Source organism: Empidonax traillii, unplaced genomic scaffold, assembly GCF_003031625.1.
Source record: "Empidonax traillii isolate 1590-97213 ecotype Southwest subspecies unplaced genomic scaffold, ASM303162v1 scaffold301:size691294, whole genome shotgun sequence".
NCBI classification, from domain to species: domain Eukaryota; kingdom Metazoa; phylum Chordata; class Aves; order Passeriformes; family Tyrannidae; genus Empidonax; species Empidonax traillii.
Genome location: NW_020955494.1, coordinates 222,770 through 236,382, shown reverse-complemented (window position 1 = coordinate 236,382; position 13,613 = coordinate 222,770). Strand labels below are relative to the sequence as shown.

Genomic DNA, 13,613 nt, shown 5'->3' with positions numbered 1-13,613 from the left:
TGTACTCTGCGTTGGTGAGGCCACACCTTGAGTATTGTGTTCAGCTCTGGGCCCCTCAGTTCAGGAAGGACATGGAGGGGCTGGAGCGGGTCCAGAGAAGAGCAACGAGGCTGGGGAAGGGACTGGAGCACAAGTCCTGTGAGGAGAGGCTGAGGGAGCTGGGGTTGTTTAGTCTGGAGAAGAGGAGGCTCAGGGGTGACCTCATCACTCTCTACATCTACCTCAGAAGAGGTTGTGGCCTGGTGGGGTTCGGTCTCTTCTCCCAGGCAATCAGCAATAGGACAAGAGGGTATGGGCTTGAGCTCTGCCAGGGGAGGTTTAGGTTGAAAATTAGAAAGAAGTTCTTTGCAGAGAGAGGGATCAGGCATTGGAATGACCTGCCCAGAGAGGTGGTGGATTCACCGTCCCTGGAGGTTTTTAAGATGAGGCTGGATGTGGCACTGAGTGCCATGATCTGGTAATCATAGTGGGGCTGGATCAAGGGTTGGACTGGATGATTTCGGAGGTCTCTTCCAACCCAGTTAATTCTAGGATAATTCTATGATATCTTGAAGACGGATTTTGTGCCACTTAATTTATTTCACTTCCGTTATCTGTCGCTTGATGCTGTCGGTGTTGAGATGTACCAGAATTTTTGGATGTCGGTCTGATATTGTCCCAGACACGAGTGGGGTGGGAGAGGAGGAAGCAGGCTGTGCGTGTCAGTGTGGTGACGGTGTGACGTGTGTGCCACAGTGCAGCCGGACCCCGAGAGCGTGGTGCTGAGCACGGACGGCGGGCGCTACGATGTGTTCCTGTACGAGCGGCTGCGCAGAGCCGTGTACTGGGACGAGCAGCCCTCCGAGGTGAGGCGCTGCCTCTGGTTCTACAAGGGCGACAAGGACAGCCGCTTCGTGCCCTACACCGAGGATTTCAGTGACAAGCTGGAGGTTGGTGTTGCCTTTAAACCTCAGGAACGCTTCTTGGTGTTTCACTGAAATGGCTGCCACGGTGCAGTTTGTGGAACATAAGCAAGCAAATCCTGCAGAGGCCACATTGCTCGTGGGTCAGTCCTGCACTGCTGTGACCTAAAATCAGCTTGGGCAGCTCTTCATGTGGCACTGTTATATAAACAAAGTTATGTAAATTGTAACTGTAGCATTACAGATGATGCACGAGGCCAAAAAATTGCTATGAAGACATCCTGATTTTGTGTAACTTATTTACTGTTTCAGGCAGAATATAAAAGGGCAGTGACTACAAATCAATGGCACCGGCGACTTGAGTTCCCAAATGGGGAGACAATTGTCATGCATAATCCCAAGGTAACACATTTTGGCACTTTTATCTCTCAGGAGTCATTAGGGGTGAATGAGCAAATGGATGGAAGCATCAATTGAGTGCCTCCTTATTTTGGTTGATACTTATTGGCTGTTTTGGATTATGTGTGCCTTGAAGATACAAAGTTTACAGCCCACTCAGCTTGTCCTTGGTTCAGTGTGCTGCCTCCTGGTTAGCTGACAAAGATTGCTGAGACTTAAAAACAACGAGGGTTTGCTTGGTAAATGTTTGGACTAAGCACAATCAGCAGCAAATGGTAGGCCCTTTGAATTAGTTTAACCTCACACAGTCTGTAGCTAATGAAAGGTAATTTGAGCTGAGAGCTTTCATGTAATTAAAACTTGGACTACAGCCTTATTGACCGATGCTGTTACCTGTTCACTTATCACAGGCGTAGGAATTAATAAATAGAACAATCCAAGGGCCAGAGGGGATCATGGATGCTCCTACCTGAAGCATTTAATAATGCTGGTTAAGGAATTTTGTCCAGTAAAAACAGAGAAGAAGCATTTAAACCAGTTGGTGTCATAAATATGAGTTCAGACCACAAGTGTAAAGCCTATAAGCAGCTGCACTACCGAATTCCTCACTTCCTAGTGAGGAGTTTCTGGACTACTTCAAATGCTGTTGTCATTCCCTGAGAAGCACTTCTTTTTTTCTGTTTCCTCCTTGTGATGCAGCTATTGTAAATCAGGCAGTGTTCAGTTTCTTCACATAAGGGAGAGTGGATACTGGGGCTGGGAGAGAGGAGCTCCAATAATGCTTGTCTGAGGAGCTAAAATTGTTCAGCAGGCCCAGCTTCTCCAATCAGGGTCTTCTTTTGTCTGAGTGATCTGGTTGCTTTTCGCACTAAAGAGGGTTGTCTGTGGTTTTGGAGTCTGGTTTTAGTGGGGAATGGTCTTAGGGTCTTCAAGGGCTTTTTTGGGGTTTTTTGCATTTATGCTGGCTGAAGAAAAGAGCTGAGTTTCAGATGCAAGGTCAAGCAATGCAAAAATGTTTTTTGTGTCTGTAATTGGTAAATTATAACCAATGTATTTGCTGCAGGTCATAGTTCAGTTCCAACCTGCTGCCACACCAGATGAATGGGGCACCTCTCAGGATGGCCAGGCAAGACCAAGGCTGGTGAAACGAGGCATTGAGGATGACCATGATGAGATCCCTGATGGTGGGTGATCCCTGTGGGTGCATCTGCACTCTGAGCTCTTGGGTTGGGCCTGTGCACAAGGTGGACAGTGTGGCAATGCCCTGTTCATGCCTACAGCCTAAAGATCGAAGTTATTCCTTAAGCTAAGCTGCTTGAAAGAGGTTACCATCTGGTTTGGGGTTTTTTTAATAAAAAATGTCCTGTGGGCTGTGTGATGTTCTGATCATGTTATAGTAGGGCTTTATGGAGTTGCTTGGCTCCAACCTTCACTCCTGCAGTACAGATTGACACTCTGAACGTTTCATTTTCCTTTTGTTTTTACAGGAGAAGTGTCCCAAATTGACCATCTGGTATTTATGGTTCATGGCATAGGTCCTGTGTGTGACTTGAGGTTTAGAAGCATTGTTGAATGTGGTAAGTTTTGGCTTCATAGTGAGTAGTTGTATTCTTATCTGGTTAAATGTGGTTCTCTCTAGCTCATATTCGGATGAGCAAGTAGTTTGTGGTTTGGTTTGTTTGTTTTTGTTTGTTTGTTTGTTTTAAGTCCCTGATGTTAAGAAGCTCAACTTCTGGTAGAATTTTGTTATGATCATTTCCCAAAAGCAGAATCTGTGTTTTGTCAGACTTGCAGCTTTACCTGTCAATACTAAGTCCTCAATATCAGACTTGCAGAGGGATTTGGGTTTTGGGATCTGTGGAGTGGAGTTTGGTTTTTTTTTGTTTGTTTGAGGTCTTTTGCGCTTTCTTTTCATGGTGTGACTGAATGTGTTTGCTGTGTGTGTGGTTTGTGTGTGTGGAGTGGTTTTCTGTTTGCCTTTTTTTTTTTTTTAAATACATTCTAGTACAACCGAGTAAATTAAAAAAGCCCTTTCTGGTCGTGGAGTGAAAATCTCATTGTGCTTGCTAGAAAAATCCATTTTAACAAAAATGTGTATTTTCTTAGAGTGGTAATACTTGAAAAGACTTTTCCAGTTGGCAGTTTCTGTCATTTGTTTTCTGACTGGGTGTGAAATTAAGGTGAAGAGGAACTATCTGTTATTTGAGCACTGCTGCTGTCAGACTCTCACTATTCTTTCTCTTTGCAGTTGATGATTTTCGGACTGTTTCTCTGAAGCTGCTGCAGACTCACTTTAAGAAAGGCTTAGAGGAGGGTAAAGTGAGCAGGGTGGAATTCCTTCCAGTTCACTGGCACAGTTCCCTACACGGAGATGCAACAGGTGTGGACAGGTGAGAATGTTGCCTGATGTTGAAAACTTCATATGAGCTGTCATTTAAGGGGGTTTGGAAAGTGGAGGAAAAGAGCAGTTCATGTGCTCTGTTAGGCTGGATGAGTAAATGTGTGACTGGGCTACAAAAGAGAATTGCTGATTGTATTTAATTAGCATTTTTATTAGGCATATTGGGAAAGCTGGCAAGGCATGAGGAATATTTTCTCTTGTTTATTTTCACACACGCTTTTCAGGGAAGTGGCCAGTGCATGACACATAATGATGAGTGTGGAGAGGTGGTGATGGTAAGAACGAGGTGGTGAACATGGAGATGTTGTGTCCAGTAACAGGCTGTACAATTTAGATTGGAGAGTGGTTTGTTCTTTCCCTTCCTGCAGTCCGAGTTTGACCCTAGGAGGTGTCAGGATCCTTTTCCTGAGGAAAGCATCAAGCCCTCTGTCCAGTCCTGGAGGAGCTGCAGTCTCCATTCTCCAGGAATTCCATGGCAGCTGTCTTAGCTCCAGCAGGCAGATGTTATGAGTGTTATATGTTAAGTCCTTACCTGCGCTCCTTTAAAGGCATTCAGCGCTTGTAAATGGGTTTGTGTTGCCAGGAACATCAAGAAGATCACCCTGCCGAGCATCGGGCGCCTGCGGCACTTCACCAACGAGACGCTGCTCGACATCCTGTTCTACAACAGCCCCACCTACTGCCAGACCATCGTGGACAAAGTGGGGCTGGAGATGAACCGGCTCTACGCGCTCTTCATGAGCCGCAACCCCGACTTCAAGGGAGGAGTCTCTGTGGCCGGGCACAGCTTAGGTGATGGCTTTAGGAGTGTTTGGGAGCAAAGCAGCGTTCCTGCAGCGGGGAAAGGGAACCTTCCTGAAGCACAGGGCTCAAATCAGCTGTCAGTCAGAGCACAGCTGACTAACAAACACCTCCCAGGAGCTGAGCTCACCAAGCTCTGAGAGAAAATTAGCACTTGGTGCATGGGTACATTCTCCCCCTCTTTCGTTTCCTTCTTCAAGACTTAGTGTCTGATTTGCATTTCAGAGCTGTCAGCTTATCTGGTGCTTTGTTAGGTGGGTGATTTCTGTGTCTCTTAGTTAAATTACACTAGTTTTTTGGAAGATAGAATAAGTGTTGTAATGACATAATGACGTGCTGGTTTGGGCTGGAACTTTCCCTCCAGCTTGGCAAGCAATCTCAGGTGTTTAAGGAAAGATAATTTAATCATGGTAACTACACAAAGGTGGGATGGAAAAGGGCTTGCTTTCAGCTGAGAGTGATTATGTTCAGATTAATAGGTGGGTATTTTATTTTAACTCAGCTGTGTTTTTTGATCAATCTCTATGATGTTATTCCATATAAATCTTCCTTGAGATTTAAGGACAGGAATACCTGGCATTTTTCCCAAGTCAACTTTAATTCCTGTTTCCAGGTTCCTTAATTCTATTTGACATATTGTCTAACCAGAAGGACTTGGCTTCATCAGTGAATTCTGGGCCTTTCTCTGCTGTTAATGGGACTGTAAAGGATGTGGCTGTTCATGATAAACAGGTAAATTACTGCTAGTCTTTCCAACCCAATAGAGCTGATATTGTCAGCAATTTTTTTCTTAACTTTTCAGAATTTATAACTGAAAAATAGTTGTGGGCTCTGATAGTACATTTTAACACGCCCATGGAATTGCAGTTTTGTAAATACTGTCAAAAATCTGTTTGCATCTTGCTCAAGTTCCAAGTAGGCTGGTATTGATCATGAACATCAGCTTTGACCCTTGTGAACTTGTAACTTGGTCCTAACTGTATCTGAATGGTTGGGGAGGTGTGTGAGAGGGAAAGAACCTGCCTGTGCTCAGGGTAGAAATGCTGACCAGTTGTCTGATGAATAAAAGTATTTTTAAGTGGTCAGAAAGCTCAACAAAACTTTGGTCTCTCAGTAATTTTGAAGTATTTATTTTGCTGGTCTCTTATTAGAGGAAAATTCGTATCCCTCCTGACTAAAAATGGATGTTTATTTACAAAGTTTGCCTGGTAATGTTTTTTAAGAGGAAGCAATTCAGCTTGGTTTGGCTTGCTGCATATTTATTTTTCACTAGCAGAGGCTGTGACTCTGTCTCTGTGCTGTCTTGCTAAGGTGACTGAAGACACCAGTTCCTTGGGCTCCTCGATTGCCACATCTGCTGATGACCTGTGTGAGGCTGAGGTGGATGAGGACGTTCCCACTCTGCAGAAGGCTCTGGAAACGCTGGGTTTGTCGGAGTACGTGAGCACCTTGGAGAAGGAGCGGATCGACATGGAGTCCCTGGTACAGTGACTGCTCACCTGCCCTCTGGGGACTGGGGTTGTGTTGGGGCTTTGTTGGTGTTCTTTTGTTCTGGTTTTCCTTTCACTTTAGTGCAAAGGTAAGATAGTCATGCACAACTTGAAGATGAAATGTTAGGTGACTCCTGTCCTTTTTTTCTTGGTGTGGTGCATCCCCCCCAGTTTTGATAAAACACTTTGTTTCGTGTCTTCTTAATGTTTTATGTCTTTATAAAATGACTTAGCAAATTCTGAAGTCATTGGCAGTAAGGAATTACATGTGTTACTAGAGAAGTTATTAAATGTGCTTTGATGTGTGTGCTTGGTGTTTTTGTTCCTTTAGCTCATGTGTACAGTTGATGACCTGAAGGAAATGGGGATACCTCTTGGACCAAGAAAGAAAATTGCTAATTTTGTGAAAGACAGAGCAGCCAAGCAGGTAAATACATTTTTCAGGAATGAAATAAAGCATTATCAGGCAAATGTAAGCGACTTCCTTGCTGTGGAGTAGCTTCTATTCGTGAACACTCTTCTTAACATCCTGGGTATAATAAAGAGATTTTGACAGCTGTGAAATAAACTTTTGTTTTGCCCTAACTTTGAAACTTTTTCTCAAAAGGAACAGAAGAAAACAATAGCAGAAAAGAAAGCAGTGCTGGCTGCCACACTCCAAACTCAGGAAGACACCCAGAAATCAAAAGAATCAGTCACTTCTGTGTCCTCTCCAGAGTCTGCTCAGCTGCACTCAAAGAGGAGACTTCCAGTTGGTGCCTCTGTGTCTTCTGTGAACATTGACTACGAGTATTTTGAAGTTGGGACTGGCCAGGTGAGACTGCAGACATTTAAATGACTTGGGCAGTCATGGCCTTTGTTTGGTTTTCTGTTTGTGAGTTTTTTTTTTTTTTTTTTAAATATTTATGACTTTGGTCTATGTCCCTTGGTTGTTATACAGAAATGTTTAGGTAGAACTTGGCCCTTTGGTGGGAGGGAGGGCTGGGACAGTGGCTTAGATTGGTGAAAAGCAAAACTTGTTATAGCAAGGCTGTCACTGCAGTTGATTTTTAATTGCAGCAGGGAGTGAGCTGTAAACACAGTTGTGTTCCAGAAGCAGAACTGTGTCAATGAGATAAGATTGAATGACATCACATTAAATGCTTCTGTGGCTTTACAGTTAACATGGTCACCTAGACTGATCCATTTATGCTGACATATTTAAGGGTTACCTCAAACTGAAGTTAAAAACTTCCTGGTTTCTGTTACGCAGCTGGCAGCGCTGAGGGACTCTGTGTCTGATTTTTCTCTGCTAGGTTTCTGTGGTTTACAGTGCCCTGGACTTTGAACCAGATATTTTCTTTGCTCTGGGTTCTCCTATTGGTGTGTTCCTCACTGTGAGGGGTGTGGAGAAGATTGATGAAAACTACAGGCTTCCCACCTGCAAGGGATTCTTCAATATCTATCACCCAGTGAGTAAGCAGAGCTTTTGAGATCTGATTTTAGTTGATGTAGAATATGAAGTTTTACCTTCTGGGCATGACACCTCTTGTTCCCTTCCATACAGTTCCCAAAACACAACCCCCCTGACCCATCTGAAATATGTATTCCACACATTTGTAATCTCCCCTGCACCAGTGAAGTAGATCTGGCTGTAGGTTCCATACTCAGCATTCCAGGGGGATGGTTTGAAAATGTTGGCCTTGTTTCTTTTCAGAGCTAAGGAACATTTTTTTTCCCATTAATTTCAAGCCACTCTTGTAGATTTTTATGGAGTGTTTGTGTTTTTACATTCAGTGCATTTGTCCTGTGTCATCTTTTTTGACAGTTCCACAGTGACATGTTGATAGAGATCATCAGAGTGCAAGCAAATCTTGCTATTATTCATATTTCCTCATTAGAGTCTGTCTGTAGAACAAAATTGAAGTAGTTAATGAATCTGCCTAATCTTATGGTTAAACTAAACTGTCATGAACTAAGTTTCTGTAAATTCAAATAGTACAGACTTAAAAAATGGTTTTCTATTAATCAGAGATTTTTTTTTCACTGAAATGTGGTAATTAGAATAATTTCTAAGATAACTAAATCTCAATGTGTTGTTTCTCAACAGCTTGATCCAGTGGCTTACAGGTTAGAACCGATGATCATTGAAGACATGGATTTGAAACCAGTTCTCATTCCACATCATAAAGGCAGAAAAAGACTTCATCTGGGTAAAAAGAAAACTTTTTTCATATGGATCTCATTTTTCTCATTTACTCATTTGATGCATTAGAGTATTATAACATTTTAAGAGACCAATGAGTGTTCCTGGATGTCTGACACCCTGTTTGTCCCAAGCATCAGGGGTGATTCCACCCAGCCCCATAAGTTGGGCATTCACAATTTCATTCAGAAGTAATAATCATAATTCCTCCAGACCTGAGCTTCTCATGACCAAAGTTCCACCTAAAACTTGCTGCACGATGCTTGTTCCCCTTCGTTTCTGAGATGATGTAAAACAGGAACTGGAGTTTGAAACGAGTCTCTCTTATCTGTTCCCTGAGTGTAGGGTGTGAGGAGTGAGTGTGGGGGGTGGTCCAGCTGTCCATGAGATTTACTGGACCCCTCTGGATTTGGAGGCTGTTGGACTGTTTCCTGTGCTAGTGGGTTTGAAATCATTGACCCACTCAGTGAGAAATCAGCTGTGTATTAATTGCATTTCCCTTTTTTTGGATGGAATAGAGAAGCAAGAAACACACACTGATGACACAGCAGGCCTGTTTCTCCTGGTAACTGAGATGTTGGAGCCAGGTTTCATTACTCTAGTTTTAAGTTGTAATTTTAAATCCTTTTCTAGTGAGCTTTTTTTTTGTCGTTTTTTTCTTTCTCAGAGCTGAAGGACTCTCTGTCTCGCATGGGCTCTGATCTGAAGCAGGGCTTTATCAGCTCCCTGAAGAGTGCCTGGCAGACCCTCAATGAATTTGCTCGTGCCCACACATCTTCAACTCAGCTGCAAGCAGAACTGGAGAAGGTAGCCAACCAAATTAAAGAGGAAGAAGAAAAGCAAGTGGTAGAAGGTATGTGGACACATGATTGTTTTACCTCTGACTTATCCATCTCAAATGAATTGCAACTGGAGTCTCCCAGTGACTGTTGGCTGTTGATTTTCCTGGCCCTGCTAAGGAGGCCTGTCTGCTAAGCACCAGCTTCCCCCAGGGCTGCTCTGTCCTTCCCCTCCTCAGCTGGAAGGGCAGAGAAAATGCAATGAGGGGTTTGAGGGTTGAGATCAGAAGGAGAGATCACCCAGCTGTCATCATGGGCAAAGCACACTCCACTGGGGGACACTGCTTTGATTTGCACACTCTTTCAATTCTCTGTTAGAAGGACAGGTTTCTCAGTCAGGTGTGTTTTATTTCAGGGCAAATGAGTGTGAATAAATCTTTTGGTGATTTATTCTCGAGTAGGTTTGTGCTGAGTATTTTGGGAGCAGCTTAGAAGCACTCAGGTGTGTTCTCTAACAGAAAGAAGTGCTGTTGAGGAAAACAAGTTTAACTCAGGTGTAAATACTAACCCTTAGTGATAGCAAGGGCAGGATTGCCAGTTGTGAATTACCTGTCTGTGTTTAGTAATGCTGGCTTGGTCTATTCTTAGAAAAACAAATCATTCCTCTTAGTGTGAATTGAGGATAGTGATGGACACTGTGCAGGAGAGATGTAAAAATACATTATGTCAGGTTATTCACTCACAGAATGACTTGCTCTGTGTTTATATAAAACAGGAGGGGTTTGGAAAATTACTCAGCTATTGTTTTGCATGGGCCCTTTTTCAAACAAACTGCTATGAAAGGAATAAGCCTGGAATTCCAGTGACTTTCTGAATTGTGCAGTTCTGGCCAGTTCTGAAAAACTTTAGCAGGGAGAATGGGGGATATTTCTTGATTATAATCAAGAAATGTGCTTGAAAATAGTTTGAACTCTGTCACTGTAGCTGAGAAGATCACTGAGAGCCCCGAGCCTGCGAAGGACGAGGATTCCTCGGTGAGGGTTGGAATGCTCAACGGAGGACGGCGGATCGATTATGTGCTGCAAGAGAAGCCAATAGAGAGCTTCAATGAGTACCTCTTTGCTCTGCAGAGCCATCTGTGCTACTGGTAAGAGTTGTGATCCTGTAAATATTGCCCAAGGTGAACAGTGTGTGTGAATGTCCAGGCATGGCAGGCTCAGCTGATTCCAAACTCTGTGTCAGGGCAGGCTGAACCCATTTGTTCGTGTTTGTAGTCAAGGCATTGCCTGCTGCTCCCTTGACCTTTGGCACTCAAAACACACATTTTTAGCTACAATCATTTTCAGAACAAGGAGAGCTCTGGAAGCATTTTGGCAACTGTAGTTTTTCAACTAAAACTCTTCATGGAGGAATTGGATTAGATTGCAATATATAGTAAAACTTAATTCCCTCTTCATGTTGGAATAACGTTGCTGGATTCTCTGCTATCAAATATTAAGAAAAAAAAGAGGAAGAAAAAGGCACATGCTATAAATTTGGATGGTTATGATTTCCCACTTGAATTGCAGTGGTTGCTTGTACACAGAAAGAACAATTTACAGAGCAAGAAGCAAGAGTTTTGTGTCATCATGTAATCAGAGCTGTACTGCAAAACTGCTTACCTGGATTTGGATTTGATTTTTTTAAGGTGCTTAAATATCTCAAACAGAGGAAGATACCGTTCCACTTATACAAACAGTAGTAACTGTTGACCTGTTGGTGTTGGGAAGGGAGGAGTGACTGCTCTCTTGTTCTGAGTTCAGCAGGTGCTGCACAAACAGCGCTCTCTGCTCTTTCTGAAGGGTTGATTTCAAGAGCTGATGAATTTAGAAGCAGGTTTATTCCCCAGAGGTTCAGCTGTGGCACTGGAAGCGTCAGGAGCTGCCTGGGGAGGCTGCTGGTAGCACTGAGCTCGGTCAGGGTGACCTGCGGGTGGCACTGTCGCTCCACAGGCTGGGTTAAAGGACAGGCAGTTCTGTTCCACAGGGTGGCAGCCGCTCACTGGCAGCTTCCTAAAAACTTGCTGCACTTGGCTGGTTTTTGTCACTCAATTAGGGAAGATAAGCACGGGGGATAATGACCCAAAGAGAGCTCTTTGCTGGGGACTGGTGAGGAAGCCTGAAATGAAATACTGTGTTAGAGAGCAGAGCTGTGTTGATCCTCAGCTTGTTTGGTTGCTGCTTATGAAACCACCAACAGTTGTGGTGTGTCTGTGCTCGATCGTGGAAAATACCTGTAGTCTATTCATGTTAAATTTAAGATAGCCTGAAGTTTTGATTTTTGAAAATAGGAGGGAAAACAGCCACTTGGAAACGTGGCACTTGAATGATATTAAACTTTAAATAACTGAGGCAGAATTGTCCCCTGAAGGAGGGGTCAGGCTATGGCAGGAGGCTGTGCAGAGTTTTTGGAGAGCTGAGATGGCATGAAATGGCTTCAAGAATTACAAGATGGGCCATACTGAGCTACCTTTTCTCCTTTTTATTTTTTTTTTTTTTTTCATTCTAGGGGTTCTGAAGACACTGCCTTGCTGTTCCTCAAAGAGATCTACAGGACCATGAACATCAATCCTGAGCAGCCACAGCACTGATGTCCAGAACAGGAATGTGTAAGTTTGCTCCAGTATAATTTACCTACTCATACCAAATTCAGCTGCAGCAGAGATGTCTTTACTTCCCCTTTTCCCTCTGAAGTTTAAATGACAAGGCAGGCAGCCAGAAAATGTCATTTGGATTGCAAAAGCAATTTCTGGACTTGAATGCAGGGAGTCTCTTCCAGTTCTTTCCCTCTTTGTTCCCAAAAGATACTTGATGTTAGTAGTTTTGGTATGGGATAATAATCATCAGTACAAATATTTCTCTTCATCATCCTTCTCCCTCAGTTCATTTTTTCAGTGAATGTTCAACAACAGGAGAACTTGGAGAAGTTGGATCTGTTGAAACTTCATTTACAGTGCAGTGGATTAAATAAAGAACACCAACAGTGTTTCCACTTCCTTCATGTCCATATTGCTGACCAGTGGGACACGAGTGTGCCAGCAAAAAAGCTACTTGTCTCCCAGGAAAGTGTTAAACACTGATATTATAATTTACTGAGACCTTTCTATAGCTCAGGATTTTGTTATCTTTGTAGAGCTCAAGCATTTCAGTAGCACAAGTGCAAGGACGTAGCATAGAAGTTGGTTCACCTGGAAAAGAAATTAAATACACAGTATGATTGAGTATCTCAGACTGAAATATTCCTGCAGGTATTTTTATCTGAAGATGTGTGTTTCCTAACTGAGGATCTGTGCTGTACCAGTTTACATCACTAGATGTTGTAGAAAAGGAGGCAATAACTTGCACCTTGCCTCTCTGAAATCATACAAAAACAGAGTTTCTGATGTATTTCTCCATTTCCAGAAGAACTGATAATGCCAGGAGACATAAATACCCAACATGAAGAGAAATACTTGACATTTCAGAGGAATATTTTAGGCATCTTTCGCTGCTGCCGTGCAGTTTTAGTAGTTCTTTTGTAACAGAATGGCTCTGATGGTCAGTTGCTAACACCTTTTCTAAAATGAAATGTCAGGGCTGATCCAATGCGTTATGTCAAAGCACAGACAGTGGGAGGGCAGCAGGGCCCACTGGAGGCACTGAGTGGCAGGAATTGTCTTGGGAATGCTGCACATGAGACCAGCATCTTTTCCACATGAGGAGTGTCTTTCCATGCACTGTGTAAAACATTATCACATAAATCTGAAGTACCAAAGAGGAAGATTCTCCCCCAGTGTTAGCAGTCAGGTGGGCATTGGGTTTTTTTCTTTCCCTCCTGTTCTTTTAAGACTTTCAAATGTGAAGGTGATGGATTATCCAGCAGTGCCTGTGACAGCAACATCCATTTACCCACGGGGGAGCAGATCATCTGAAGAAACAGCCTCTCTATTTGCGGGCTGCAAATGCCCCTTCCCTGCCTTCATGTGCAGAGCTGCCTCTTGCTGCCCAGCTTCATTTCCTGGCTGTTTAACTTCCATGTGTAAACTGTCTCATCACGTGTTTATCTCTGGTTAGAGTAGGCTCTTTTATTACCCTGAGTTAAAGAATCCAATAGCCAATTAAAATGCACAGTGAATGATATCCCATTAGCAGCTGTTGGGAGCTTTTTCTGGTTGTGATTGTAATTGCCCATTTGTGTCCACAGGAAGTATATTTCAGAGGCTTATTGTGTTAAAAATCTGATTAAAAACATGTAGGGGTTTTTAGATCCTTTTGAATTCTCTTGAAGTGGAATGTTGGCTTATTTAATTTTATTAGTGCTGCTGCAGGAATGGAAAACTTACTATATTTCCTATTTCCAATATGTCCATCTCGTGTTTTCTCTGCACAGCCACACCTGTTGCTCCCACAGACCTGGTGAAAAACTCTTAGGAAAGCGTCTGCTATTTTCATACCTTCACATGACAGGACAAAACATCAGACTTCTTTTTTCCTGCCAGTGCAGAACTTGCTCACGTTCTACCTTCTTGTGTCCCTCCAAGCAAACTTCAATTCCGAGGTACTCAGCGCTGTCACTGGGGAGATGGATGGAATGGCACAGTTGGGCTCCTAAATCACCGGAATTGGACACTTTGCCAAG

General features: G+C 43.2%; 1 protein-coding gene across 1 annotated transcript in view; it reads left to right on the top strand.

Moving 5' to 3' along the window:
- SEC23IP (SEC23 interacting protein) overlaps window positions 1-13,613 on the top strand; it is a 19,150-nt gene extending 5,537 nt beyond the window's left edge. Inside the window, exons 4-19 of the mRNA XM_027890862.1 lie at window positions 736-929; window positions 1,215-1,304; window positions 2,365-2,485; window positions 2,789-2,878; window positions 3,550-3,691; window positions 4,286-4,494; window positions 5,117-5,235; window positions 5,815-5,985; window positions 6,325-6,420; window positions 6,601-6,807; window positions 7,289-7,444; window positions 8,083-8,185; window positions 8,846-9,031; window positions 9,942-10,104; window positions 11,505-11,604; window positions 13,365-13,613. Coding sequence (XP_027746663.1) covers window positions 736-929; window positions 1,215-1,304; window positions 2,365-2,485; window positions 2,789-2,878; window positions 3,550-3,691; window positions 4,286-4,494; window positions 5,117-5,235; window positions 5,815-5,985; window positions 6,325-6,420; window positions 6,601-6,807; window positions 7,289-7,444; window positions 8,083-8,185; window positions 8,846-9,031; window positions 9,942-10,104; window positions 11,505-11,586 — 2,129 coding nt within the window. The 3' untranslated portion in view covers window positions 11,587-11,604; window positions 13,365-13,613. The remainder of the gene's footprint in view (window positions 1-735; window positions 930-1,214; window positions 1,305-2,364; window positions 2,486-2,788; window positions 2,879-3,549; window positions 3,692-4,285; window positions 4,495-5,116; window positions 5,236-5,814; window positions 5,986-6,324; window positions 6,421-6,600; window positions 6,808-7,288; window positions 7,445-8,082; window positions 8,186-8,845; window positions 9,032-9,941; window positions 10,105-11,504; window positions 11,605-13,364) is intronic.